The 25,179-nt window shown below is 37.2% G+C and overlaps 2 protein-coding genes, 1 long non-coding RNA gene, 1 other non-coding gene and 1 pseudogene across 4 annotated transcripts; 2 read left to right on the top strand and 3 right to left on the bottom strand.

Annotated features, from left to right (window-relative positions):
- Positions 1–1,145: 1,145 nt before the first annotated feature.
- On the top strand, positions 1,146–6,750 carry LOC113740710 (protein SLOW GREEN 1, chloroplastic-like). The gene is made up of 4 exons (XM_027268241.2): positions 1,146–1,154; positions 4,519–4,665; positions 4,977–5,057; positions 6,396–6,750. Exons 1-4 carry the CDS (start codon positions 1,146–1,148, stop codon positions 6,561–6,563), a joined length of 405 nt encoding a protein of 134 aa, XP_027124042.1. The 3' UTR covers positions 6,564–6,750.
- A 2,080-nt stretch (positions 6,751–8,830) lies between these two features.
- On the top strand, positions 8,831–11,873 carry LOC113742012 (uncharacterized; annotated as a pseudogene).
- A 119-nt stretch (positions 11,874–11,992) lies between these two features.
- Positions 11,993–12,063, bottom strand: TRNAG-GCC (transfer RNA glycine (anticodon GCC)). Its single transcript has one exon. It is a non-coding gene; the product is annotated as a tRNA-Gly (tRNA).
- A 1,207-nt stretch (positions 12,064–13,270) lies between these two features.
- Positions 13,271–17,862, bottom strand: LOC113740711 (probable phosphoribosylformylglycinamidine synthase, chloroplastic/mitochondrial). The gene is made up of 3 exons (XM_027268242.2): positions 17,815–17,862; positions 13,570–17,773; positions 13,271–13,424 (listed from the first exon to the last, which is right to left on the bottom strand). The coding sequence occupies exons 1-2, from the start codon at positions 17,860–17,862 to the stop codon at positions 13,571–13,573; spliced, it is 4,251 nt and encodes a 1,416-aa protein (XP_027124043.2). The 3' UTR covers positions 13,271–13,424; position 13,570.
- A 2,477-nt stretch (positions 17,863–20,339) lies between these two features.
- On the bottom strand, positions 20,340–21,450 carry LOC140005713 (uncharacterized). Its single transcript, XR_011813281.1, has 2 exons — positions 21,217–21,450; positions 20,340–20,530 (listed from the first exon to the last, which is right to left on the bottom strand). It is a non-coding gene; the product is annotated as an uncharacterized lncRNA (long non-coding RNA).
- Between the last annotated feature and the right edge of the window lie 3,729 nt (positions 21,451–25,179).

Raw genomic sequence — 25,179 nt, forward strand, 5'->3', positions numbered from 1 at the left:
TGATACTGTAACTGTGAAGTGCATCCATGTTAGCAAACTTAAGAAAATGGACTCTCATCTAGAAAGAAAATGAAAAGTATAATTGTAAGTTACAGACTTACTGGATTTCTTTCTCCACCAAATTTTACCATTAGAAAGCAGTATCAGTACAATATTCTTAATGTTCCAAAAGGTATAAATTATAAAAATACAAAAAGCCTATGAAATGCCCTTTTTCTCTCAACTACTAACACCCATGAAGACTTCTTTTTTTAATGTAAATAGTAAGAGATGCAAGACTCAAACACAATCTGGAGTGGAGAGCTGCATATGCTTCCAGTCTGTGATAAGATAAACAAGTCATTATCTCAAGTTTAGAAGCTTATTGATATAGCAAATGAGATACGATAAAGCAAATGAAATAGATATATAATGGAAATATTTTGGGTGCATGATAACAACAAAGAAAGGTATCAATACCTTTCAAAATGGCATTTGAGGCCAAAATATTCATCCACCGACCCAACAAATTTTATCACTTTAATCTTGTTTTCCTACAACAGTTGAAACTTATTCAAAACTGTTTTTGAATCTTGGAATTAAATCACCAAATTGCATTAGCTGTGACAGCTCCACCTCCCCCTAAGGCGAACCAAAGAGTTCGGCGGACCGCTTGCCCAACTCTCGCCAGGACTACGGAGTCGAAACTCACAAATCCTATAGTACGCGCGATGGGACCCAAAGAAAAATGAACAATCGGAGACTACTAAGGTGAGAACATGCTTACCAAACCATAAGATCTTAATATCTCAAATGAATACACTTAATAGACAAGATTAAACACTTATACATATATTTACATCGGAGTCTTTAACAAATTAACTAAACTACGATACAAACCAAAGTATTCATACAATTAAAAATATAATTCGGGTTTCGGTTATAAAAGAGCTTAACAAAATAATATTTACACTAGCTCGACCCTTTCTTCCAAAATCAAGGATTCAAAGTTTGCCCCCTGAAAGGAAAACAAAGTTAACGGAAAGGGGGTGAGTTTACGCTCAATGAGGTACCAAAATAATAGCAGTCAAGAATCATGGAGTTTCATGTTCACTTAGTCACATATGCATATCACATAGAGAAATGAACAAACACCTTAGATAGGAATGATACAGGTAGCTCTCAGGAGCCAAAATTCCCATTGCCATACTTGAACCAAATTCGTTGACTCTCCGTCAACGTATAAAGAACAACCATGTCCGTAGACCCCACTTTACACCAAATTCCGTCTACCGAACATACCCCTTACCGGACCCGAACACCACATACAGAACAGAGATGGTAATACTCGAGTATACCGGAATCAAGAGTCTCAATACTCAAAGATTCCCAGAAACAGACTACCGTGGCTCGTTATCTAATCAATCAGGCCCTTGCCGGCTCGACTCGAGAGACTAACCACAGGTTTTGAGCTCAGAAATCACTGAAGGGTCGTTGGATACAAGCCTCCAAACAATGTCAGAATAGACTTAGATACAGATAACAGAGTCAAGTATACACAGTAAATAGGCATACAGATAACCAAGAGAACGAGTGTGATAAAGTACACTCTCGTCTCAAACAGAATAAACAGATAGTACAGTCATTCAAATTACAGATTTCATGTACAGAAACCAAGTTAAACAACAAATGAGGGGAGTGTTACACTCACCAGTTCCAGTACAGATACTTCAAAAGTTTTTACCCAAAGTGGCTTTAATCGCCAAGAAACCCTAAAATAATCAAGATAAAACAATTATAGTTCGCACATCTACAAACCCAGTAAATGGAATGCATAAATGAGACTCGACTACATGTCGTACGCCTTTCCAGGTTAAGTACTAGTACAAAAGAATAAAATATGACTTTTGAGCAAAAAGATAACAATTGGTCTTAGAGTTACAAATAACTCCCAAAATCCCTTCATTTTTACCAAGATCAATTCAACTTGAAGGAATCGCGTAGCCCTAAAATTTTGGGCAGCATGCCCTCTGTATTTACCTATTTTCCAATCATTTATGGCTTCATTATTTTCCTTAACTCAGTCCAATTCAACACATAAGAAATCTCAATACAATAGCCCTTCAACTAGGATCAAGTTCATCCAAATACAAAGCATAGTCTAGGAATGCAATTGGAAATCAAATTTTAAGGACAAAAGCTAAATAGCAGGTTTGACGTCTCTTAGCGTATCGGTCACAACCGAAGCTACACTTATCGGATTGGGGTGTAATTTATACCGTTTCGAAGCTAAGATAAAGGCCTACAACTTTGATGAAGACCACTTAGTCCAGTTAGTAGTGTATCTAGGTCAAATTTTCAAATTACAGAACCAGCATCTCACAATCAGACTAGTTAACCGTACTATGATTAAATGACAATAACTCAGGCTACCGAAGTCCGATTGAGGTGTATCTTATGGAGTTTCGAAGCCAAGATATATACCTACATTTCTTATGAAGGCCTCAAAAGTTAAATCATGCATTTTCAGAGTCAAAATTGAAATCTCCACGAAGACAGAAAACTATCCGCGAAACAGGGGTTATGGGCAGTCAAGGGTATTTCAGTCATTTCACATGATACAGTGCTCCGATTGAGCTGAAATTTTACAAACAGTTATAAAACATTATTTCCTACAACTTTTATGTTTTGTGCTAAGCCTAATTCGTTCTCTAACATGGTCAAACAGAACCGGGTAGAACAGGGTAAATTGGAAACTTTAAAACTGAAATTTATGCACTCTAGTTGAAACTTTTTGAAGGCAAGCAAAACTAGCATTTTCAAGCTCAAAATTACTCATGACAACTACCAAATCATGGCTAAACATCAATCATCATATGAGGACAGAAAATTTACTATAAAAACTGAAATTCACCATGCCCCTACTTCAAACCATAAACTTGTCCATAAAGCTACATATTTAACCTTTCCAATACACTAATTAACAATTATTACAAACAAAGAGGGATTTTGCAAGCAAAGTATCTTGGATCCTCAAGAAAGATGGTGGTTTAGAGATCTTCTTCCCAAATTAGCTCCACAAACACCTTGAAAACTACCTTAACTAGTACTTTTATGGAGTAGTTTGCGATTTAATCAGTTGGAACTCAAGATTTGGACAAGAAATTGAAGTGGAAGATGAAGAACTCTCTTGGTTTCTCTCTCACTAATTTCAGCCAAAGGAGACAAGAAAATGAATGAATTTTGGTCAAAAATCTGATTTAGTAAAGTTACTAACCTTGGTCAAAAGTCCAACTTCTAATAGCATAGTGACACTTGGCTCCTTTTTAGGGTTTTAATCTTATCCTTTTGTCTACCAATGGTGATTTATCTAGCTAACCTCTAATTGTCTCCTAGCACCTTGTACAGTAATATTCCGTTATACAAAACTTTAATTAATCAGCAAAAATTTATCGCACTTAACGCACTAACGGGCTCCACATCCATAATACGCTTTAAACTGAATATGAACTAATTTAAACTAGGAAAATGATTTAAAAACTCTACTCACTAATAAAATGTCTGGAAAAATCAATATAATAAGGTATAATGAAGAAAATGCATACGAGAAAATAAAATAAAATAATATAAAAAATAAGGAAAATTTACGGGTCCTCACACCAGTTGGTTGGGACTCATGATTTTTCAGCAATAATTCATTATTTTGTTCAGTCAAGAGAAGACATGCGATAAATTCAGAATATTTTTTAAATCTCTTCTCTCAATATTGCTACTGCAAGAGCATATTAGAGACATGAAAAGTAGAAAATGTCTTCCCTAACATATCTTCATCAGTGACTTTTTCGTCACATAATGATAATTGAGAAGTAATTCTGAACATGACTGAATTATATTCATTGACAGATTTAAAATCTTGCAACCGTAAGTGAAGCCAATCATATCTGGCTTTTGGAAGAACGACCAACTTCAGGTGGTCGAATCTTTCTTTCAAATCTTGCTAAAGGACAAGAGGATCTTTGACAGTAAGATACTCTATTTTTAATCCTTTATCTAAATGATGACGAACGAAAATCATAACTTTGGCACGGTTTTGGTTTGAGAATTCATTTTTTTTCAACAATAGTATTACCAAAACCCATTGCCTCAAGATGAATTTCAACATCCAATACCCATGATAAATAATTTTTTCCAGAAATGTCAAGAGGTGCGAACTCTTGTTTTGTAAGATTAGTCATAAGAAATTAAAATAAGTTTTTGACTTAGAAATTTACCTCGGAAGTCATCTTTGGCTGTCATATTTTCTTTTTCAACACATTGGTACCTTGCTTTCTCAGGAAAGTGGTAATTAAGCTTCTAACAAGTTGAGATCATTCTGTGACAGAAACTCTTGTGCAGTTTCTTTTAAAATTAGCAAATCTGATGAATGGTGGCTCATTAGTAAAAAATATTTCTTAGGACAGACTGCATTTGTCAAACCAAAATAGTTCTGCTGGGTTAGGATTTTCCAAATATTAAGTTGTGGTTTTTCTCTTGCTTTAGGGTTTAGCAATGGTGATGCACAAGAATCATGAAGGACCAGCTGTTTTTGAGATGCTGGACAGGGCTCTGGAATTGGCTCGTTCCGAGAAAAAAGTCAATGAGGAGAGGAACATAAGAATACTAACTGCACAGATGCATGTAGTAAAGGTATCCAGTTGGACTTTCTTATACAAGAATTTGAAGCTGTTCAGAAATTAGGATCTAAATCTAATCAAGGAATGATGATGCATTCAAGTTCTGGGTCATTATGCTGTGTATACATTCTTGAAAATGCATATCCACTTTAAGATCAGAACAATCATGTTTTAGGAAATAGCTAAAATCCACAACCAGTAAGAGAAAGTTGGGGGGGGGGGGAGAATCTACGTGATGCCCTCGTGATCAAAAGTCTAACATCTAAATCTACGTGATGCCCTCGTGATCAAAAGTCTAACATCTAATATGTTTTACTTCTGCAGGGGGAATTAGAGGAGGCCTTGGAAAAGTTTCAAGCTCTTATTAATGAGAACCCAAGGGATTTTCGCCCTTATCTTTGCCAAGTAAGTGTTTTTGTTTTTGGATTTTTTTCTATTTTGCTTTTTTGGCATTTCATCCTTTCACCTCTGCTTGATGAAACTTTCCCCTCCAATTATGTTTCAGCAAGGATATGAAAAGTTTTTTTTTCCTTTTTTTTCCTATTTGGCTTTTTTGGCTTTCATCCTTTCACTCCTGCTTGGTGAAACCTTGCCCACCAGTTATGTTTCAGAGGATATGAAAAGGACATGGTGCTAGTCTGCTATATGTATGACTGTAAATTCACTTGTTTGACATTGTCAGTTATAAAATTTTAGGAGCAAGCTGAAAGCTGCACAAAGTCACTCTTAAATAACAAAAAGCTACTGAGCCACAAGATTTATTTTTCAAATATTAGGTTCATGAGGGTGTTTTAAACTTTGGCATCTAAATGGACAAGGAAAAACATCAAGAAATTTTGGAGATGACATTGCTAGCTATTTATTAGTCTACCCTGAAACTACATAAAAGACAAGTAAAGGAACATCACATATTTGATTTTTTTAGGGAGGGTCAGGAGCAACAGGGAAGATTAATGATATGGACTTTGGACCTTATTTTGATGGGAAAAGTAAGGTGAATGGAACAAGGAATGCCATTCTCTTTTGTCCTTCCTAGAAATGAGTTAAAAGGAGTAGGAGAATGGCTTCCCTAGGTGATGTACTAATACATTGCACTTCTTTTCTCCTCTTCCTGCTCTTTACCAAGCATAGCCTAAGTGGCACCCCTGGCTAGGTCCTGGAAGGAGAGACAATTGCAATTTAGCTATTGGCTTGGCTTACTAAAGTAGTTTTAAGAAAGTGAAACAAATGTTGCACTTGCCAGATGTAGGAAATTATTGATCCCTTGGATACGTCTGTGTGAATGTGTAGGATAAGCTCATGCTGAACACAACAACAAAGATCAACTTACCTCTCAGCATAAGCGCATGAGGCTCCTATCTTTACTAGATTTGTGCTTTTGATCTCTAATCTTCTCAATATAACTAAAGGCATATTGCTAAGAAGAAGGCAGTGGGATGGCTAGAATCCAGCACTAGGAGATTGACCATCTTAAAGGGCAAAGGCCAATTGAAGTGCCTAGGCTGATTGAAGTAGGTTTGTCTTGTGTATAAACTCATGTCTAATCTTTTGGGGAAGCTAAATGTCACAAATATGTATTGAAAAAGGCGGTGTCGAACAGGACACATTTCACTTTATTCGCTTCACATTTTTTTGGTACAGTGCTTTTGTGAATTTGGGGTTTTTTGTTTTGCGCGCGCGTGTGTTCATGAGCACCATTTATGTCACGAGTTTGTTGACCATTTCCCTTGGCTGTTCTGGCAGGGTATAGTTTACAGCCTGCTTGACAAAGAGAAGGAAGCTCTAGAACAGTTTGAGATATATCAAAGTCTTGTACCTGAAGAATTTCCACAGAAAAAGTTCCTTGATGATGTTATTTTGTCAGCCAGAACTGAATCAAAGCAACAGCTTGAGAAGGAGTTGCAAAGCTGAATTATCATGGCAGACATGGCATTTGCAACTCTATCTTTGATACTAACCACTTACCAACTACTTGAATCTCAGCCAGCCGTAGCAAACCAGTTCTACAACATAATTGTACATGAACATAATTTGCAAGGCGTGTACCTTGATGTTTCTGCCATGATTCTTAATGGATGAATTCAGCTTTTAGGTGCAATATTTTGTGAATCTTACAATTTTTTGTGATAAAAAAGGTTCATTGGGGTAACATGTCAAAATGAACAATTAATTAGTCACATTTGTCAGATTCACATGAAACTTTGTCTCCTTTTTCCTTCAAGACCATATGTATAACAAGAAAACCATAAGAACTTGTTGGTTTCTATGGTTTAGATATCTCTTGTAATGACAATAAATACATACCATATGTAATTTTGTCTACATTTATTTGATGAAAAAAAATGACATGTCTATATTATGACTCCTTATCTCCAAGTAATCATTATGTAAATGTGAATGTAAATTTTGTTCTAAATTTTATACAATTACCAAGCCAAAACTAATCCAAGTGACTAGTATAATTAATTTCATGAAAAAAAATCATTGGCAAGTAACTACACCACAAGTATGCCTTATACACCATTGGTCTTAGCAATGTATTTTTTTTTGGCCAAGTTATGTTTTCTTGGGTCCACTAATCCAGCACTTTCCAGCGTTTCCTACATTTGCCTAAACATTAGAAGATCACGATTCCAAAGTCCAAAACTCAAGTGCTCAAACCCAAAATTGGGATAATTTCACAAACCTCCCCTAAGGTTTCTGACACATGCATTGAGATCCCTCCAGGTTTTAAAAATTTCACCTAGCTCCCTTGCTTTTCAAATTTGGTAACAATTCAGTCCAATTAGGATTAAAATATTACTATCATGATAGAGATGACATTTTATATTTCATGAATACCCTCTTTCTCCCTATATTAGTACAAGATTGCTTGTTAATAAAAAGGTAGAGATGATTATGGGTATTTTATTCTGAATCATTTAATTTATGTTAAATACATAAATATTTTCAAATAAAATTTAAAAACCGTTACACAAATATTTTTACGAAAGGAAAATTAGCATGTTTTGTATTTAATATAAATAAAGTATTTGAAAGTAAAAAAAAAAATTGTTCATAACATATCAGTTCTTTACGAATTTCTTCCATTATATGAATAAAGTACTAGTTATTTATGAGTATTTTACTTTGAATCATTTAATTTATATTAAATACATAAATGTTTATAAGTGAAATTCAAAAAGTGTTACACTAATATTATTACGAAAGGCAAACTAGTAGGTTTTGTATTTAACATAAATTAAATACGTGAAAGTAAAAAAAGAAATTACTCACTTTTTACCAGCTCTTTACGGGTTTCTTCTATAATATGAATAAAGTATTAGTTATTTATAGGCATTTTATTTTGAATCATATAATTTATATTAAATACATACATGTTTGTAAGTAAAATTTAAAAAGCGATATACTAATATTTTTACGAAAGGAAAACTAGTAGATTTGTATTTAACATAAATTAAATACGTAAAAGTAAAAAAAAAAAAGAAATTGCTCATAAAATATCAGCTCTTTATGGATTTTCTCTATTACATGAACAAAATAATAGCTATTTATGAGCAAAAAGAAATATCCCATAAAGTACCAACTCTTTATGGCCTTTGTCTATTATATGAACCAAGTACCAGATTTTTATGGACATTTTATTCTGAATCATTTAATTTATGTTAAATACATAAATATTTGCAAATAAAATTCAAAAGCCGTTACACAAATATTTTTACGAAAGGAAAACTAGTATGTTTTGTATTTAATATAAATGAAGTATTTGAAAGTAGAAAAAAAAATTGTCCATAACATACCAGTTCTTTACGAGTTTCTTCCATTATATGAATAAAGTACTAGTTATTTATGAGCATTTTACTTTGAATCATTTAATTTATATTAAATACATAAATGTTTATAAGTGAAATTCAAAAAGCATTACACTAATATTATTACGAAAGGAAAACTAGTAGGTTTTTATTAACAAGTAATCTTGTACTAATATAGGGAGGAAAAGGGTATTTATGGAATATAAATGTCATCTCTATCATGATAGTAATATTTTAATCCTAATTGGACTGAATTGTTACCAAATTTGAAAAGCAAGGGAGCTAGGTGAAATTTTTAAAACCTAGAGGGGTCTCAGTGCAAGTGTCAGAAACCTCAGGGGAGGTTTGTGAAATTATCCCCCAAAATTTTCTAAGCTAAACTAACCGCTGGACCAACTACCAAAACCACCATGATTCTCAATCTTCATCTGCCGCCATTGGCAACGGTCATTCTCAACCGCCGGCCAACTTTCACCGGATTCCAGACTCCGTTCATCCAGCTCCGGCTATCCCCCCTTCAGTTCAGCGGGGAAAGAGCAGGCATCATCTCATTCTCCCCTGCTCCTCTAAACACTAGCACTACTGATAATTTCAAAGCTACTTCTACTGAAGAAGAAGAAGATGAAGAAGCTGTGAAAACAACGGAGCCAAGTGCTACTCCGGTGAGAATAGTACTGGTCGGAGAAAACAGCGTCAGCCCTCTCAAGTCCTCGCCTTGGTTGGACGTCATGCTTCATACTGTGAGTTATATTTCTTTCTTTAAAGAGTTATCCATTGCTTAGAAATTGAAAAGAATCAAAGAATCGAGAACTGAATTTAAGGGCTATTTTAGATTTTGTTTTGTTTTCTGGAATTATTGGTGAAATGCATGTTCCTTGTGTTTGTTAAAAATGTATTCTTTTAGTGATGAATTATATCAACAGAAAAAGGGAACGTGAATTTGTCTTGAATTTTTTGACCATCAGAAATGATATTCTCTTCGAATTATGAACTTTGGATATCTGAATGTTAAGCTTATTAGGCTCGTCTAGAGGTTGTAAGAGCTGGCTATTGAAAAAGGCATAAAAATGTTGAAATTTTGGTTATGCAAATTGTTCGGCCATCTTTCACCTTCGTATTTGATTGTGTTATGCGACTTCCATTTTTTGAGTTTAAGAGTATCAACAATCCTTGAAAGCACAGTTTTCTGACTTTTGACTTGTGTGGTTTAAGGTGTTTATAACATAGCTTGAACTACCTAGTTGAGTTGCTATTTCCATAATCTGTTTTGGAAATGCACTTCTTAGCCTTGATCTCGAGATTCTCTGTTGAAAACTCATGGAATTTTCGGCGTTTATAGTGTTGTTTCTGGAATGTATAATTGTCAAATCCCATTGAGTTTTTGCAAATGCTTCCAAATCCAATCTAGTCGAAAAATGTTTTTCATGCTTACAACACATTCTTTACCCTTTTTTAGTTTTTCTTTCTTCTCACATCAATCTCAGTTAGGAGCCGAAGAAGTGCAATGCAAGAATATAGGCTAATGAATTGGGACAATGAGATTCTTCAAGTAATAATGTTTCATTCAGCCTATGTTTTTGACTTTTATGTATCCTTTCATGCCTTTGCCATGAGATATTATTTTGTTCTAGAGACAAGCTATTGACTTAATTAGCCTTCTCTATATATGAGCAGATATAGTAGTGGTCAACTTATCATGCTGCATTTTCTCCTTTTACCATGATTTTTTGGTACTATGACAATCGAAGCTTTATTCCCGTGTCGACTGTGTGTATTGGACATAAATGAGAGAGCCTTGACTCTATCATATCCTACAAAAACATGTGGTTCCTTGTCTCACAGTTGTAGACCTTTTCACTTATTTCTCTTCGACAGGCCAAAAGATTAAAATGGGTTGATGAAGCGTATGATATGCTGGTATTTAGTGACGGACTCCTCAAATCAACTGATAAAACCATGGAAAATCTTCATCAGGGATTAAGGAATGCAGATATTTTACTGATTGTTGCTGTCACTAATCAAGAATCTGTTGAATGGGTTCAAGCAAATAGTGTAAACGTCCCAAGCATCTTATGCTTTGAGTCCTCTCCAATGTTGAGGTACAAACTTGGAGGATCAATTGTAGAAACAAAATCCAATGGCTATATATTCAGTCAATTGACAGCAATTTCCCAATCAAAAAGAAAAACTGAATCAACCAAAATAGTCCAAACTGTATCTGAGGTTTGGGACAGGCATAATTCAGATGATATCAGGTTCTGTTTGTTAGTTGTAATTAATGCTTACATAAGACCAGTCCCAATATTGAAGAATCTAAGAGCAAAAGGTTTCTCCACCTTAAACTGCATGGTAAAAAATTGTGGCCCTCAGATACTAAACTGTTTATTGGATCCCAACTGCAGAAAAGCTCTCCAATGCTTGAATAAGTGCAGTCCTGTGGACCAGGTATGCAACTATAGATGTATTGCTTCATATGAGAGTCCATGTCTAGAAGAATTTTCTCTCTGCGTGTTGCAGAAGAATAACTGTTTGGAATTGGATGCCAAGATCCCTGAAAAACCTTCTGTGCCTCCAATGATAAAGTTCTGAGGGGACAATCTATCTCATGAAACAGCTGAGGATCTTTTTGTGGCTTGGTTGGGGAAATTGGACTGGAGTTGGCGAGTCATAGCAGGACAGAACCCAGCCTATGATCAGTTTCCATGCCAGTACCAACTGTTTTATAGAGGAAAGGCTAGAGGATCATTCTGGTTTGAGCCAATATTTCAAGTAAGGACACTTGAGGGGGATTTGGTCTGGAGAAGGCGAAAATACCGAGTTAGAAGAGGAAAAGTTCCAGCAACATTTCACTTCAGTGTCTTGGACAATGGAGTGGTTTTGAAATGAGTTCTGGACAATCGTGGACGTCTCTGATGATTTTAGCTGGGGTTTATTCCATTACCATGGAGCTGCTCGAGTTGCAGGACAATCATATACTGGTGCCGTCCTTGTTAGCCCGGATGGCATGTATCCAGATGAGACACAGAGGCAAAGGCTGTTTTCAGCATTAGATAGATGTGATATCAAAGAATGGGAGCTCTTCAATGTGGATAATTTGTCATGCCCAAATCCTCCTTTAGGCCTTCCAGAGGGTTCAAGACTGCACAGTAAGATTGAACCTGAAGACATGAAAGCATAATCAGTTGAGAGATTTGGTATTGGGGATTGCTAAACTAAACTTGCCATTAGACATGGTCATTGAGCTAATTGCTAAGTGAGTTGATTCGGCGAAAAACATGCACCAAGATGAATTTTGTCCTTGGGGAAAATTGATGGTCAAATATGACCATTTGATATATCAAAATAGATGTAACATGATCTGATTCAATCCAGAATAGAGTGAGTTTCTCATAGTCTCAGCTAAAGGATCCATTTCCATGATCTATAAAAGGCAGTTTAATTTTATACGTTTACTTGCAAGTATGTGCCTCAGCTGGAAATCATCTCTGGCTATGTATGGAACGAAGGTGTTGACGTCAAAAAGACAGATGCACCAGCCGGGAATCGAACCCGGGTCTGTACCGTGGCAGGGTACTATTCTACCACTAGACCACTGGTGCTGATTGCTCGGGTTTGTTAAATTTTAGAACTTTACGTCTAAATAGCCAGTCCTTATCATCCAGTAAGAAAATTTATTTAAAATTCCTTTTATACTTTTTTTTCTTTTAAAAAAACTAATCACTGCATGGGAGAAAAGAAAAAAAAAAAAACCGAGTTGTAGATAAACTCTAATTTGTACATCCCTCAAGAATGTATAGGAATCTCTATACAGTTAAGAAAAAATGCATATATCAAATGGATGAATGACCAGTTTTTTACATAGAACAAGGGGTACTTGTTTCATCCGTCACTTATTAATATCCTTGCTTGGATAGCATTCAAGACAGGTACAAGAATCTCTACATGGATAATAAGTGTTTTAAAAGTTCAGAAATAAGTTTTCTGTTGGAATTGTAAGGCTACATGCACAAGCAAAACCGGCTACAGCACATAGATTAATCATCCTTTTTCAAGTTTTCAATTGTCTTCTTGACAGGCAATAAGTTTTCAAGTTTTGGTTAAGTGCAGGAACTGATTCTTCAATCTGCTGCTTTAGTAGGCTTTGCTTAATGGAACAAGGACAGGCCTTCAATAACAAGGGCGGCAATGAGGATGAAACAACATGCAATTCATCAGCCCATAATTAGTGCAGTTAATCAAGAAAATCCACTTTGAGACATCTCAACCTGCTACGATGATATGTTTGATTCTTGACCCGGAAAACATGTGAATCTGGTTCCAGACACTGGCCACAGGGCTAAAACTAATATCCAATCCAACTGGTGGCCTTAAATAGCCAAAGTCCCTCAACTGAGTTCCTCATACAGAAACTTCATGCATCGGTTGAAACCGAAGGGCATTCAGGTTTCTTCACATTATAGATCTTGACAAGAAAAGTTCAAGAAAATTTGAACAGATAAGATCCAGCTCAGGAGTCATCGGGAAATCAAGGCCAAACAAATAGAGGATAAGGGTCAAAGGGGCACGTCTTAACTCACCCCACCATATCTAATCAAATTAGTAGCAGGCCATAATTTCACAATACGCGTAAAATGACAATTAACCTCTTCAAGACAACACCAGCACTAAGTTACAGTACAAGTTGAAGTCCCTGCCAACATGGCCTGCACCGAACTACACAACGTATCAGATTTACGATAAAAGACTTGATTATGAATTACAAGAATGAAAGTGAAAAATATCCTTGATCTAATGACAAGGCTCATCTTTCCAGCAAAATTTCAGAAAGAAACAAATGGAGTTGCTCCCAAGTGAAAGATGATATGCGACTGCATCTGTTAATGGGAGATGGATAACTTGTCCTTCGAGGCAAGGCCAATCTTATACGCCACCCTTCTCGTGCATACTTCGGAAAAGTAGTCTACAATGACAACAGCTTCAATCTAATCAGCCACATTGAAAGAAAAATCAACAATATACTGTTTGCATATTACCACCAGAATCAACACACCTACGGTACCATGTTAACACAAAAATGGCCACACTAATTGGTCGTAAGAACTGACCTCATGAACACCATTCTCTGGCATTCTGGAACATCTGCAACCATGGGCTGGGCCCCTTCTTATCCACACTCCAGTGCTTTGGATACCAGGGGAACTGCCACATCAAAAAACAGCGCTCTGGATGAGGCATCATGGCGAGATGCCTCCCATCTGGAGAGCAAATTGCTGCAACACCCAGGGGCGACCCATTCAGATTGAAAGGGTACACTTCTGTCGGTTTCCCATCATCATCACAATACCTCACTGGGGCCAACTTTGAGTTGAGAACAGAGTTCCACACACCTTCATCAGGGAAAAAAGCTCTTCCCTCACCATGAGCAGCCCATACACCCAATGTGCTACCCTCCATTCCTTTAAACATCATAGCAGGTGATTCTTCTATCCTCACACTTGTGAAGCGGCACTCAAACCTCCTAGACTCATTGTGGATGAACCTTGGCTGTGAAGGGTCCCCATTAACCCCCATAACACCTCCAACCCTGGGGCCAGGGACCCAGCCCAACAAAGCCATAAGCTGGCAGCCATTGCAAACTCCAAGACTGAAGGTGTCTGGTCGTTCATAGAACTCTTGAAATTGATCCAAAAGAGGCCTATTAAATCGAATAGATGCAGCCCAACCCTTTGCTGAATCAAGGACATCAGCATAACTAAAACCTCCAACGAACACAATCCCCCTGAAAGGGTGCAAAGAGATGGTTCCACTAAGGAGGTCGGACATTGTAATATCCCACGGTTCAAAGCCAGCAGCATAAAATGCTGCAGCCATTTCTCTGTCCCCATTGCTGCCTTCCTCTCTTATAACTGCTACCTTTGGTTTTGAAATGGAAGTCATATATTTCTCATCAGTATATGTAGGAGTGAATGACAAGTCCCAGGAAGGCACCTGGCGATATTTCAGGCCATCTTTCTCTGATTCTACACAGGAAGCCAATCTTTGAAACTTTTCAAGTTGAAAGCTGGTTTCTTCCCATATATCCCTCAGTGCTGAAGTTTCTTCATTCAAAAAAGTAACTCCATCAATCTTCACATCAACCACCTGTGACACAGTTACACTTCCAATAATCCCAGCAGAAATGCCTACATCAGATAGCTTTGCCATTACCATGTCCAAATGTTTCTTGCTGACCTCAAGGAGTAGTCCAAGCTCTTCTGCAAATAGTGTTTTGAACGGACTACCCTCCACCGAAGTCAAGTCCAAGGAAATTCCACAGTTCCCAGCAAATGCCATCTCAAGGGCACTTACAATCAACCCTCCATCGCTGATATCATGACCAGCAGAGATCAAATCCTCACTAAGAAGCTCCTGAACCTTATTGAATACTGTTTTGAGGTAAGGAACATCGTCAAGGTCAGGACACTCATTCCCAACCTGATCAAAAACTTGAGCAAGAGCAGATCCGCCTAGACGCCGCTTCCCTTTTGCCAAGTCGATATGAAGCAGTATGCCGTTGTCTCCGAGTTTTAAATCTGGGGTCACTGTTTTTGTTATATCTGGACAAGTTACATAGGTGCTGATTACAAGATTTCCAGGAGCCTTGACAACTTCCCCTGATGTACGGGCTGCCATTGAGAGACTATCTTTTCCCCCATCAATTGCAATACCAAGTTCAATCATAGCCTCTGAAAGAGCCAAAGCAGCATCATACATTGCTGCTCCTTCCCCATCCATTTTAGCAGCATACATCCAATTTCCACTTGCTTTGACATCAGCGAGGGAAGTGACCTTTGCCCAAACTAGATTAGTAAGTGCTTCTCCAACTGCCAGTCGCGCCATTGCCTTTGGATCCAAAAGCCCTTTGATTGGTTGCTCCCCAATTGAGCATGCACCTCCTGTCAAGTCAGTGTAGCTTTGAGCAATAACAGCAACATCAGAAAGTGTAATTTGCAGGGGACCTACAGTTTGCTGCTGTGCCACAAGACCTGTGACACACCTATCAACTTTTGTAGTCAAGAATCGTTTTGAACATACCGAGGGCAGCCTTAACACTCTCTTCAGAGAATCCTTTAAGGTTATCCCTGGTGCAATATCAAGTGGCTCGCGCACATTAACTGTGCGATGGAACTCAAAGGTTTTCTGTGGCATATCACCAAGCACTTTTTCAAGTTCAAGGTCCTCAGCTGGTGGTGGAGGCGGCAATCCCTTTGAAATGCATCTGTCAACAGCCAAACTGTCAATTAAGACAACACATCCCTCCCCACTAATTGTTCCAATAACAGCCATAGAGACTCTTTCCCTTTCACAGATAGCCTGCAGCAGGCTGCGGCTTTCAGGCTTCACCAATATTGCATCTTGCTCCTGATACTCTGCACCCCAAATTTCCAAGACAGACATGGTGTTATCTCCAACTACAATTGCTCTTATATCAATTTTAGCACCCTTTGGATATATTATTTCCTTGACAACATTACAGTTTCCACCAGCGCCCTGATCATGGATACTTATGATGGGGTTCTTCTCTCCCATCTCGATGCATGCACGGACCACACGATATAACTTCTGAGCCATCTCTGCATCTCCACGTTGTACAGCATTGAAGTCAAGTTCAGCGTCATTCTGACCGCTGACCATGCTGGATGCAGCACCCCCTCCCATTCCTATACGATATGCTGGGCCTCCAATCTTGACAACTAACATGCCAACTTCAGGCTCACCCTTTGTAATGTGGATGTGATCCATTTGCCCAATACCTCCGCTGAACATAATTGGCTTCAACCATTCACGCCTTTCCCCACTTGGGAGTCTCATTCCAAAAGTCCTCGTGTAACCTTGAATTAAGGGTTCCCCAAATTTATTCCCATAGTCTGATGCACCATTACTAGCATCAATGAGAATCTGCAATGGAGAAGCCAAGTTAAGTGGGTAAGTGAATGATGGATCTTCCCATGGGGCATATGACCCTTCAATATTGAGATTTCCAACACAGTATCCAGCAGTAGATGCGACAACAAAAGAACCCCTCCCGGTTGCATGGGTGTCCCTAATGCGTCCTCCAGCTCCAGTTTCAGCCCCGGGATATGGTGCCACAGCACAAGGAAAATTATGGGTCTCAGCAGTAAACAAGATATCAAGGTCATGTTTGCTCATGTTTAAGGAGCATGTGGAACCAGGTTGAACTGGCCGCAACTGTTTCACAGGAAACCCTTGGATTGCACTAGAGTTATCCTTGAAGCCAATGACGGAATTGTTAGGGTTTGCCCGCAAAGTACTCTTGACAATCTGCATGAGAGTCCTGTCCATTGGTTTACCATCTATAACAATTTTCCCAGTAAAAAACCAATGCCTGCTGTGTTCGCTGTTGGACTGTGCAATATCAAACAGCTCAACATTGGTTGGGTTCCTCTTAGTATCATGCCTGAAAAGCTTGGTGTAGTATTGTAGATCTTGTTCATCAAATGCCAAACCCATTTGCTCGTTGATTTCCTCCAATGCCTCCCTTCCTTTCTCCATGACTGGTATATGTCTGACCTCCTCTGGAACTACATTTGTCTCAAAGGAAGTAAGCTTTTGTGCATAAACACATTCAGTCATCCGATCATGCACCATTGCAGCAAACTCATTAATTTGACCGTCCAGCAGAGAACCGCTACCAGGCTTAACATGCAACAAGTACCTCCTCGATCGCTCCATTCTATTTATCTCTGTCAACCCACAAGCTCGGCAGATTGACACAGCATTTGCCGACCATGCTGTGGTAAAGGACAGCCTAGGTCCAACTTCAACTAAGATTGCATTAGAGCTATTCTTCACCTCTTTATCAAGAAAACTTTGAGTCCCCAGATTTTCAGGCTCATATGTTTCTCCTAACACCCATTGAAGCACTGAGAGCTTCTCACTAGAAAGACTGGAATCGAGCCCGATATTGAAACAATGTTCAGTTTTCAATCCAATTATTTGGTTTGATATTTTGGTCTGAATCGTTTTCAGAAGCTCACATGTGGCACTCTCTTGAATCAAAGGTACACGATAAAAATGAATAACCTTTTCGTGTCCTATCCCCTCAACCTCACTTAGTTTTTCATCAACTGAACTACCAACATTTCCTGAAACCACAGCTCTAACCTTTACTGGCAAATGGGATCTTAACCTAATACCCTTGTCATAATTTTTTCTCAAATGACTCTTTCCTTGGACTGTACCCCAAAGCAATCGATTTGTCCACCTTGGTGGATGTCTAGGCAAGATTAATTTTTGCCTACCCGAACCCTGTAATAGTGATCAGACAAAAACCAAAAAATAATCAATACCGTCCATTTTCCAAGTACTCTCACATAATAAAATAAGTATTTCACCATTGGAAAAAGTAAAAAGAAAGAAATATGAAGAAAATGCATACGTGCAGAAACTCTGATGCTGTAATATCCCAAGCAGAAGCAGCCATGAACTCAATCTGCAACAAATGAGATAAATAAACATGCATGAGCAAAAGAATGCACAACTATTCAGCGGGGGCGAGGTAACAACCATCAAAAAAACAAATCTTGGAACCATCAAAATTTTGATCAAACCTCTGTAAATGATCTAAAAACTAAAACATGGAAACGGACTCATTTAAATTAAAAAAAAAAAAAAAAACCTCTACCAAAAGGTTCCATCACAAACTAGCAAGTCAGACCAAAAAAAATTATACCTTTCAGATTAAGAGACAAAGGCAGCTATTGTTGTACTTTGTAATGGCGGGTTCAAGAGGTGGCGATGGTGGCCAGTGAATTTGTCAAGGGGTGGTGTCGGCAGGAGACCAGTGAATCTGCCAACGTTGAGGAGTAGTGGCGGGAGGAGAGGCTTTCCAGCGGTTTATATGGCTAGGACTTTAAGGGCACTACACAATGCTCTTAATAGGGAGCGCAGTTCCCGCAGAATCCTAATCAGACTCTGCTCGTTCCCGCTTAAACCCTCGGTGAAACTGGCTTAAGCCCGACTACAGAGCCTATGCATGTCTATATAGGGATATACCACCAGTGAACCAAAGCACATTCTAACTCTCTTTGGCACAAAAGAAAGTCTGCTATCAAATCAAAATTGTGGAAAACTTCCGCTTGTGACGGACTTATTAATCATGTATTACTACGATTCTAACTAAAAACGGACAAGGATCCTTTTTCTAATATAATTCAGCAAGTGATGCAACTAAATAAAAGCAAGAGTTATATTATTCCTAAAATAATGGGATAATTTCAAAACCTCCCATGAGGTTTCTGATAATTTCACTGAGCTCCCTTGAATTTTAAAAAATTATACATACCTCCCTTATTATTTAAAATGGCAATTTTACCCTTAAATATTTTAATGAAATTCCCTTATTTGGCATGCTTATACTTAGAATGAGTTTTAAAATTATTTTTTTCATTCTTTTTCCTTCTTATTTTTTTTATTTTTATCCAATAAAACTATAAAACTACCACTATTGCCTCTAGTTTTTAACCAAATGTTGAACTAGTGATATTTTTGACAAATTAATTTTATATGTAATCCAATGTTTTTGCTGATCTTTGTTTTCTATTTTTTGGTATTAAAATTAATAATAAATCAATAAATGGCCCAAAACCATTATTAAATTATGATAATCCCACTACTCGAAAAATTCATAAACTCTAAATAAATTATTTCAACATTTTCTTTTCTATTTATAAATCTAAATCCATAATAAAATACCATCAAAAGTATCATATCATAGTAATAAAATTATTATTATAGTTGTTTATCAAATAATAAATATGGACATGAAAAATTAAGCACATATGCCTTATAATTATACTAAATAATCTGATAATTATATAGGAAAATAAATTAAAACTTATTATACAAGGGCATTTGAAAAATTGACCAAATCAATATTATTTTAAGGTTTTGTTACTAAAACTATCAAATCAAGGGAGATAAGTATAATTTTTCAAACCTTAGGGAAATTCAGTGAAATTGTTAGAAATCTCGAGGGAGGTTTCTGAAATTATAGCTAAAATAATTAATCACTTCTGGCTCCATAAGCAAATTAGAATCGTTTCTAATTGATCAGCTAAAATTTCGAGCAAAGTCCAGTTCAAATTCCGCAATGTCCACTTCAATGTCCGGACTTGACAATGGGCAAATTTGTCTATCACTTTTATTTTTAAAATATCTCCTGTGTAATTTGGTTGTTTGGATGGTAGATTATTTAAGCAAATTTATTTGCTTGTTTTGTAAAAAAAATTTTCAACTACTACTTTTTTATTTCATGTACATCACATTAAGAAAATATTATAATATTTTTTAAAAAAAATTATTTCAAATAATCTACCATCGAAAACATATGAAACAACAGCCTTGTTTTTTATTGATTATTTTATTTCAATTTGAAATAACAATACAATGAAATTATAGGTTTGTTTTTGATAGATTATATTTTATTTTAATTTGGGATAACCACGGTGTTCTTGTTTGGTTTTATACTTTTTAATGACAAAAAAAAAGAATTAATATTATTTTACCCCTTAAACTATATCATGTGATGACTCCACTTCCCCCAAAGGCGAACCCCAGAGATTAGCGGACCGCCTGCCTAGCTTTCGTTAGGACTCACTCACTAACATTAATTTCAGAGATAACACTAACTCCAAAGTAAGAACGAAACTCCCCAATAAATATTACAAGCCATCCAACTTCACAAAAAACTCCATACTTATGTATATGACTAAGCGAAATGAAATGCATGTAGTTCAATCACTTCTCTAAGTATAAATATGATTGCAATTACTTAAAATAAGGACTACAACTTTTGAATTCCTTATTCTTTGGATAGCAAATCAATAACGCTAAAACTCTTCAATATAACATCTACATGCTACCAATCATCTGAATATACAAACCAAAATACAGACCAAAAGATAAGAACTTGTAAACTAATACCATAATACAGTGCCGTCCAAATACAAGATTAAGATTTCCTATTACAACTAGCACTATTCTTGTCCTTGTCATCCCCGTACCCTGTTAAGGAAAACAAATGAAGGGATGAGCTAAAAGCTCAGTGAGATTCCAAGAGAACAACAAGCAATTAGGCATTTTAGCATTCACATGATAGCATGATCACATTTTCCATAAAGAACATAACATCCAGACAACTCATTTAACCATGTACAGTCGACAACACATGCATATAAAAGGATACAGTCTGTTCTCGGGAACAGGTTCCGTGACAACTTGTTCAGAATCTGTTGACACTCCGTCAACCATGGAATCATAACAAGTCCAGTAGATCACCACTTAACTCCAACCTCCATCCACCAATCAATCCCCTATCGGGCCCGAACTCCAAACATAAACAGTGGTGGTAATACTCGAATATACCAATTAGTCGAGCAGATAACACTCCACTCGACAAAATAGTAGACTCAGGGTTCGTTATCTAATCGACCAGACCCTTGCCGGCTCGACTCGATTAACTAGCCTATGGGATTTAGGATCCAGGCCGTTACTTTCAACTCATGCGCATGAATCTCAGTTCACTTGTAAACAATTCACTTATAGTAGTAAAACAACAATTCAGTCAAGTTAGGTCGAGTGTGATAAAGTACACACTCACCTATATAATAACAAGTCAATTCAAGTAACAAGTCATATACATGTTATATTTGCACAACAAGTAGCATGGAACTTGTAGTTGGAACACTCACTAGTTCAAGCAAAAATAGCGTCAAAAGTTTCCTCCTGGATTGCCCCTTGATCAGACAAGCCCTAAGAATAACCAAGTGAACAGAATTCATAATTTAGACTCGACTATGAGTCGTATACCTCTCCAAGTTAATTTTTTTTTTCAAAACCCAACATACACAGCCATATTTAGAATGCAAATCAAGGAAAAATTTAAGTATACTCTAGGGCAAAAACTCAAGTAGGGTTTTGAAGCGTATGAGAGCATTTTGGACTCAAGAAACATGAATAGCCAACAAGTTCCTTATTCGCTTCATGGCGGGAAATTTTCCAGCGGCGAACCAATGAAAGAAACAAGGTTTTCTCAAGTCAAGTCAGCGAGGTTGTGTCCAAAAGACTTTCAAACTAAAGACGTTGAGGCTAAAAGGTAGCAAGGTGCAAAACAGCCCTCCAAATCAAAATTTTTTCGCAGCCATGAAACAAGTACAATCATTAGGTTTTCACCTCCCAATCTTCATAGTTTTCACTCAAATTCACGCACAAAACGCTTCTCCAAAGTTTGGAACAAGTTTTGGCCAAAACCAATTACTAAAATGTTAGAAAAACAACAATGTCATAGGCTGCACTCTCCATCGACAAACAAGCACAATTTTAGCCAGCAATTTGGAAGAAAATCCCAATGAAACCCTTCCATTTCAACCAAAATGCAATACATAAGAAAAGCTTAAAGGTTCACTAAGCATATTAGGCAAGTACATCACCAAATCAGTCCAAAATCAAGGGAGTAAGCTGCCCCAAAATTTGGACAGGATAACCCCTGTTTTATCCTATATTTCCTCTCCAAATTCAATACAAAATTTCATGGCCAAACCATCCAAATCAAGGCCACAAATGATAGGCTATACAAGCTACTAGTTTCAGACCATAAAGCCACCAAAAATAGACAAGTATTCAACTCACATGTCTCCATACCAAGGCTGGCCATTAAGCAAAAGTTCAACTCTACAAGCTGAAATTTCCATAAGCAAACTAATAGAACATGTACAAGTTAGAAAAATCACATGACATGGCTAACATTTATATTAAACATGATATTAACATATTAACACTCATTTTCCTCAACTAAAACTGGAAATTTATCGCTTGGGACATGAAACATGTAAAAGTGAAGTTTTCACCTCTCAACCTTTCATTTTTTATTTCAATTCACTACTCATACCAAAATTAATGTCTAATCATATGTTTAAGACATTAACAAGATGATTTCACCGCACAAAGCCAATTGTAAAGCTAAACAAAATCACTATCTCTTTCGGTCAGCCTTGAGTAGAATTCCAGCTATGAAAACAGTGAAATAAATGGAGTTTAAACCACTTAAGGTCCATGGTTTTGGTTCATTTCCAACACATACTTGTAGTTTAAAGTCTTATATGGTATTTTGAGCAAATTGAGCTTAAAATCATCTTGAAAATTTAGCAATCAAGGCTGAAATTCCAACAAGTATTATTTCTTTGGAAAAATCATAACTTGAGTTATAAATGTCAAAAACTTATACAACTTGGCTCATTCAAAACTAGACTTGAAATACTAACAATCTTTAAAAAACACCTCAAGGAGATTCGATTCATAAATTAGTCCAAATTGAGGCACAATTTACTACAACATCCCAGTTTTTATTTGTGCAGGGCGCATTTTTCAATCAACTTGGGTGATTTTCTGGTGCATATGTAAAACAAACCACAGCTCCAATTTTATACCGTTAGAAAGATCTATGAGTCTAGTTTCAAACGCAATTGACGGCACTCAATTTCGATTTTTTTACACTAAGTTATGATCATTTTACTAAAACTGCCCAGTGGTGACTGTCACCCGAAATTCAACCTTTCACTTGAGTAATTCCAACTTTATTGCTACCAATAACTCACATCTAGGCCAGCCATTTGCTGCCAAATTCAAAGACAACATGCTATATATCATACTAAACAAGAAATATAACATTTAGACCATGACTTCCTAGGGAAAACTCCTCAAAATTTCGCAATAAGAGGCTGTAAAATAAGCTCCTGTCCCCCTTAGTTTCAAACAAAAGTTTCAAACAGATTTCAGCAAGGTTTCTTCCAACAATTAGTCTTTCTTGCTTCTATCCCAACAAATACCACATACATGTCTAGATAAAAGAGGTAAATGGTACATGAAGTGAGTTCTTCGCCAAAACCAGCAAAATTTTGCAGTTAAAGCTGCAACTTTTCAGCTTTACTCCATCAGCCTTCAAGCATCAACATAACCAGAAAATTTTTAGCAAAGTTCCTTCAAAATCCAACACTAACCTCACTTAGATTCAAGTAAAACAATACGTGCATGTCATAAAAATAAGGATAGGAGGTATATTAAGTACATCTAGACAAAATCCAGCAAAACTTTAAAGAAAAGAACCGAAAATAGCAGCTTTGTCCTCTTGGTCTTTAAGCAGCAATTTATCCAGAAATTTTTGGCTTTGGATGAACTTTTCTCCAACTAAACTTCTCTTTTCTCAGTTCTAATTCATTCTAAGACATTATTAACCAAAGGTAGTAGGAAAATAATGAAGAACTTAGCAACTGCCTCTCTTTTTCATTCACGGTTCATGGCTGGAATAATGGAGACAGAATGCTCTTTCCTTCCTCAGCTCCTCAAGGTTGAATCACACCAAGAAAAATAGAGCTTCCTCACTCTTTCCTTCCTCTCTAACTCTCTTTCCCTCGACTTCAACTGATATGGAGATGACCAGAAAATTCTCTCAACTTTTCTCTCTCGGTTGCAGTAGAAGATAGGAGACCAGCCTTGCCCTCTTTCTTTCTTGGCTGAAGTGGGACAACCAAGAGGAATGTTTTGGTTCTCTCTCTCGGTTCCAACATGAAGTGAAGAAAGGGGAAATTGGCTGTCGGTTAAGCTGAATGGAAACAAGAAGGAATGGAAGCTATTTTGACTTGGTCAAATATGTTTGGTTAAAATTTGTGGCTTGAGCAAATCATCTGTCAGGGACTTGAATCAATGGTGGTGAATTGTTAGTGAATCAGTAAGGAAGAAAAGGAAATCTGGGAAAGAGGGAGAGAGAGAGAGAGAGAGAGAGAGAGTAGCGAGAGAGAAAAGAGATTAGAGAGAGAAAGGAGACAAATTCAATTCTGATAACTAAATCTGTTACAAGCTGTGGGTCCCATTTATTGTCAGAAACTAACTAATCGTAACTAACTGATCAATTGGCCAAACGATGCCGTTTGGCTAAGTAATTGCCCTAAGCCCTTAAACGGTGCCGTTCCACCAAGTAATTTCCCCAATTCCTTAAACGGTGCCGTTCCAATAATGTGTCTTCATATCTGCTGGGCTGACAATCCCTTCCCCTTGCGAACAGGCTTGTCCGCAAGCCTGCAAGAAAATTCTGGAAATTGGTGCTCGATGAAGGTTTTATCTTCCCAGGATGCTTCATCAAAACTAAGGTGATTCCACTTAACCAGGAGTTGTACCACAGGCTGTCCATCACGTAATATTGCTCTACTCTTCAGGATCATCTCTGGTTGGAGGGAGCACAGATCATGCTCATCCCACTCTGGTAATGTAGTTGATAGTTGTTGGAGAGGACCTACCTTCTTCTTTAGTAAGGATACATGGAAGACCGGGTGCACCCTGGCCCCTGCAGGAAGTTTCAGTCTATAAGCTACCTGCCCAATCCTTTCTTCAACCTGGAAAGGACCATAGTACTTAGCAGAAAGCTTTAAGCACTTGCGCACAGATATAGACTGTTGCCTATATGGTTGTAATTTTAAGAATACCTAGTCCCCTACCACAAATTCCCGCTCAGTCCTGTGTTTATCAGCAAAGTGTTTCATCCTATTTTGAGCCTTGGATAAGTGTTCCTTGATGCTAGCAGTGATTCTGGCCCTGTCCTGTAATGTCTGAGTTGCAGCAGGTATCACTGAGTCCTGGTATGGTCCTAGAGGAAGAGGTGTTGG

Source organism: Coffea arabica, chromosome 4e (genome assembly GCF_036785885.1).
Source record: "Coffea arabica cultivar ET-39 chromosome 4e, Coffea Arabica ET-39 HiFi, whole genome shotgun sequence".
In the NCBI taxonomy this organism is placed as follows: domain Eukaryota; kingdom Viridiplantae; phylum Streptophyta; class Magnoliopsida; order Gentianales; family Rubiaceae; genus Coffea; species Coffea arabica.

What these genes read in the sequence shown, in the direction of transcription:
- LOC113740710 (XM_027268241.2), top strand. An exon ending in CACAGATGCATGTAGTAAAG is followed by an intron (nt 4,666 to 4,976) that starts GTATCCAGTTGG and finishes TTACTTCTGCAG; the next exon opens with GGGGAATTAGAGGAGGCCTT. An exon ending in TTCGCCCTTATCTTTGCCAA is followed by an intron (nt 5,058 to 6,395) that starts GTAAGTGTTTTT and finishes CTGTTCTGGCAG; the next exon opens with GGTATAGTTTACAGCCTGCT.
- LOC113740711 (XM_027268242.2), bottom strand. Translation starts at nt 17,862, where the DNA reads ATGGTGAAATACTTATTTTATTATGTGAGAGTACTTGGAAAATGGACG. An exon ending in GAGTACTTGGAAAATGGACG is followed by an intron (nt 17,774 to 17,814) that starts GTATTGATTATT and finishes TCACTATTACAG; the next exon opens with GGTTCGGGTAGGCAAAAATT.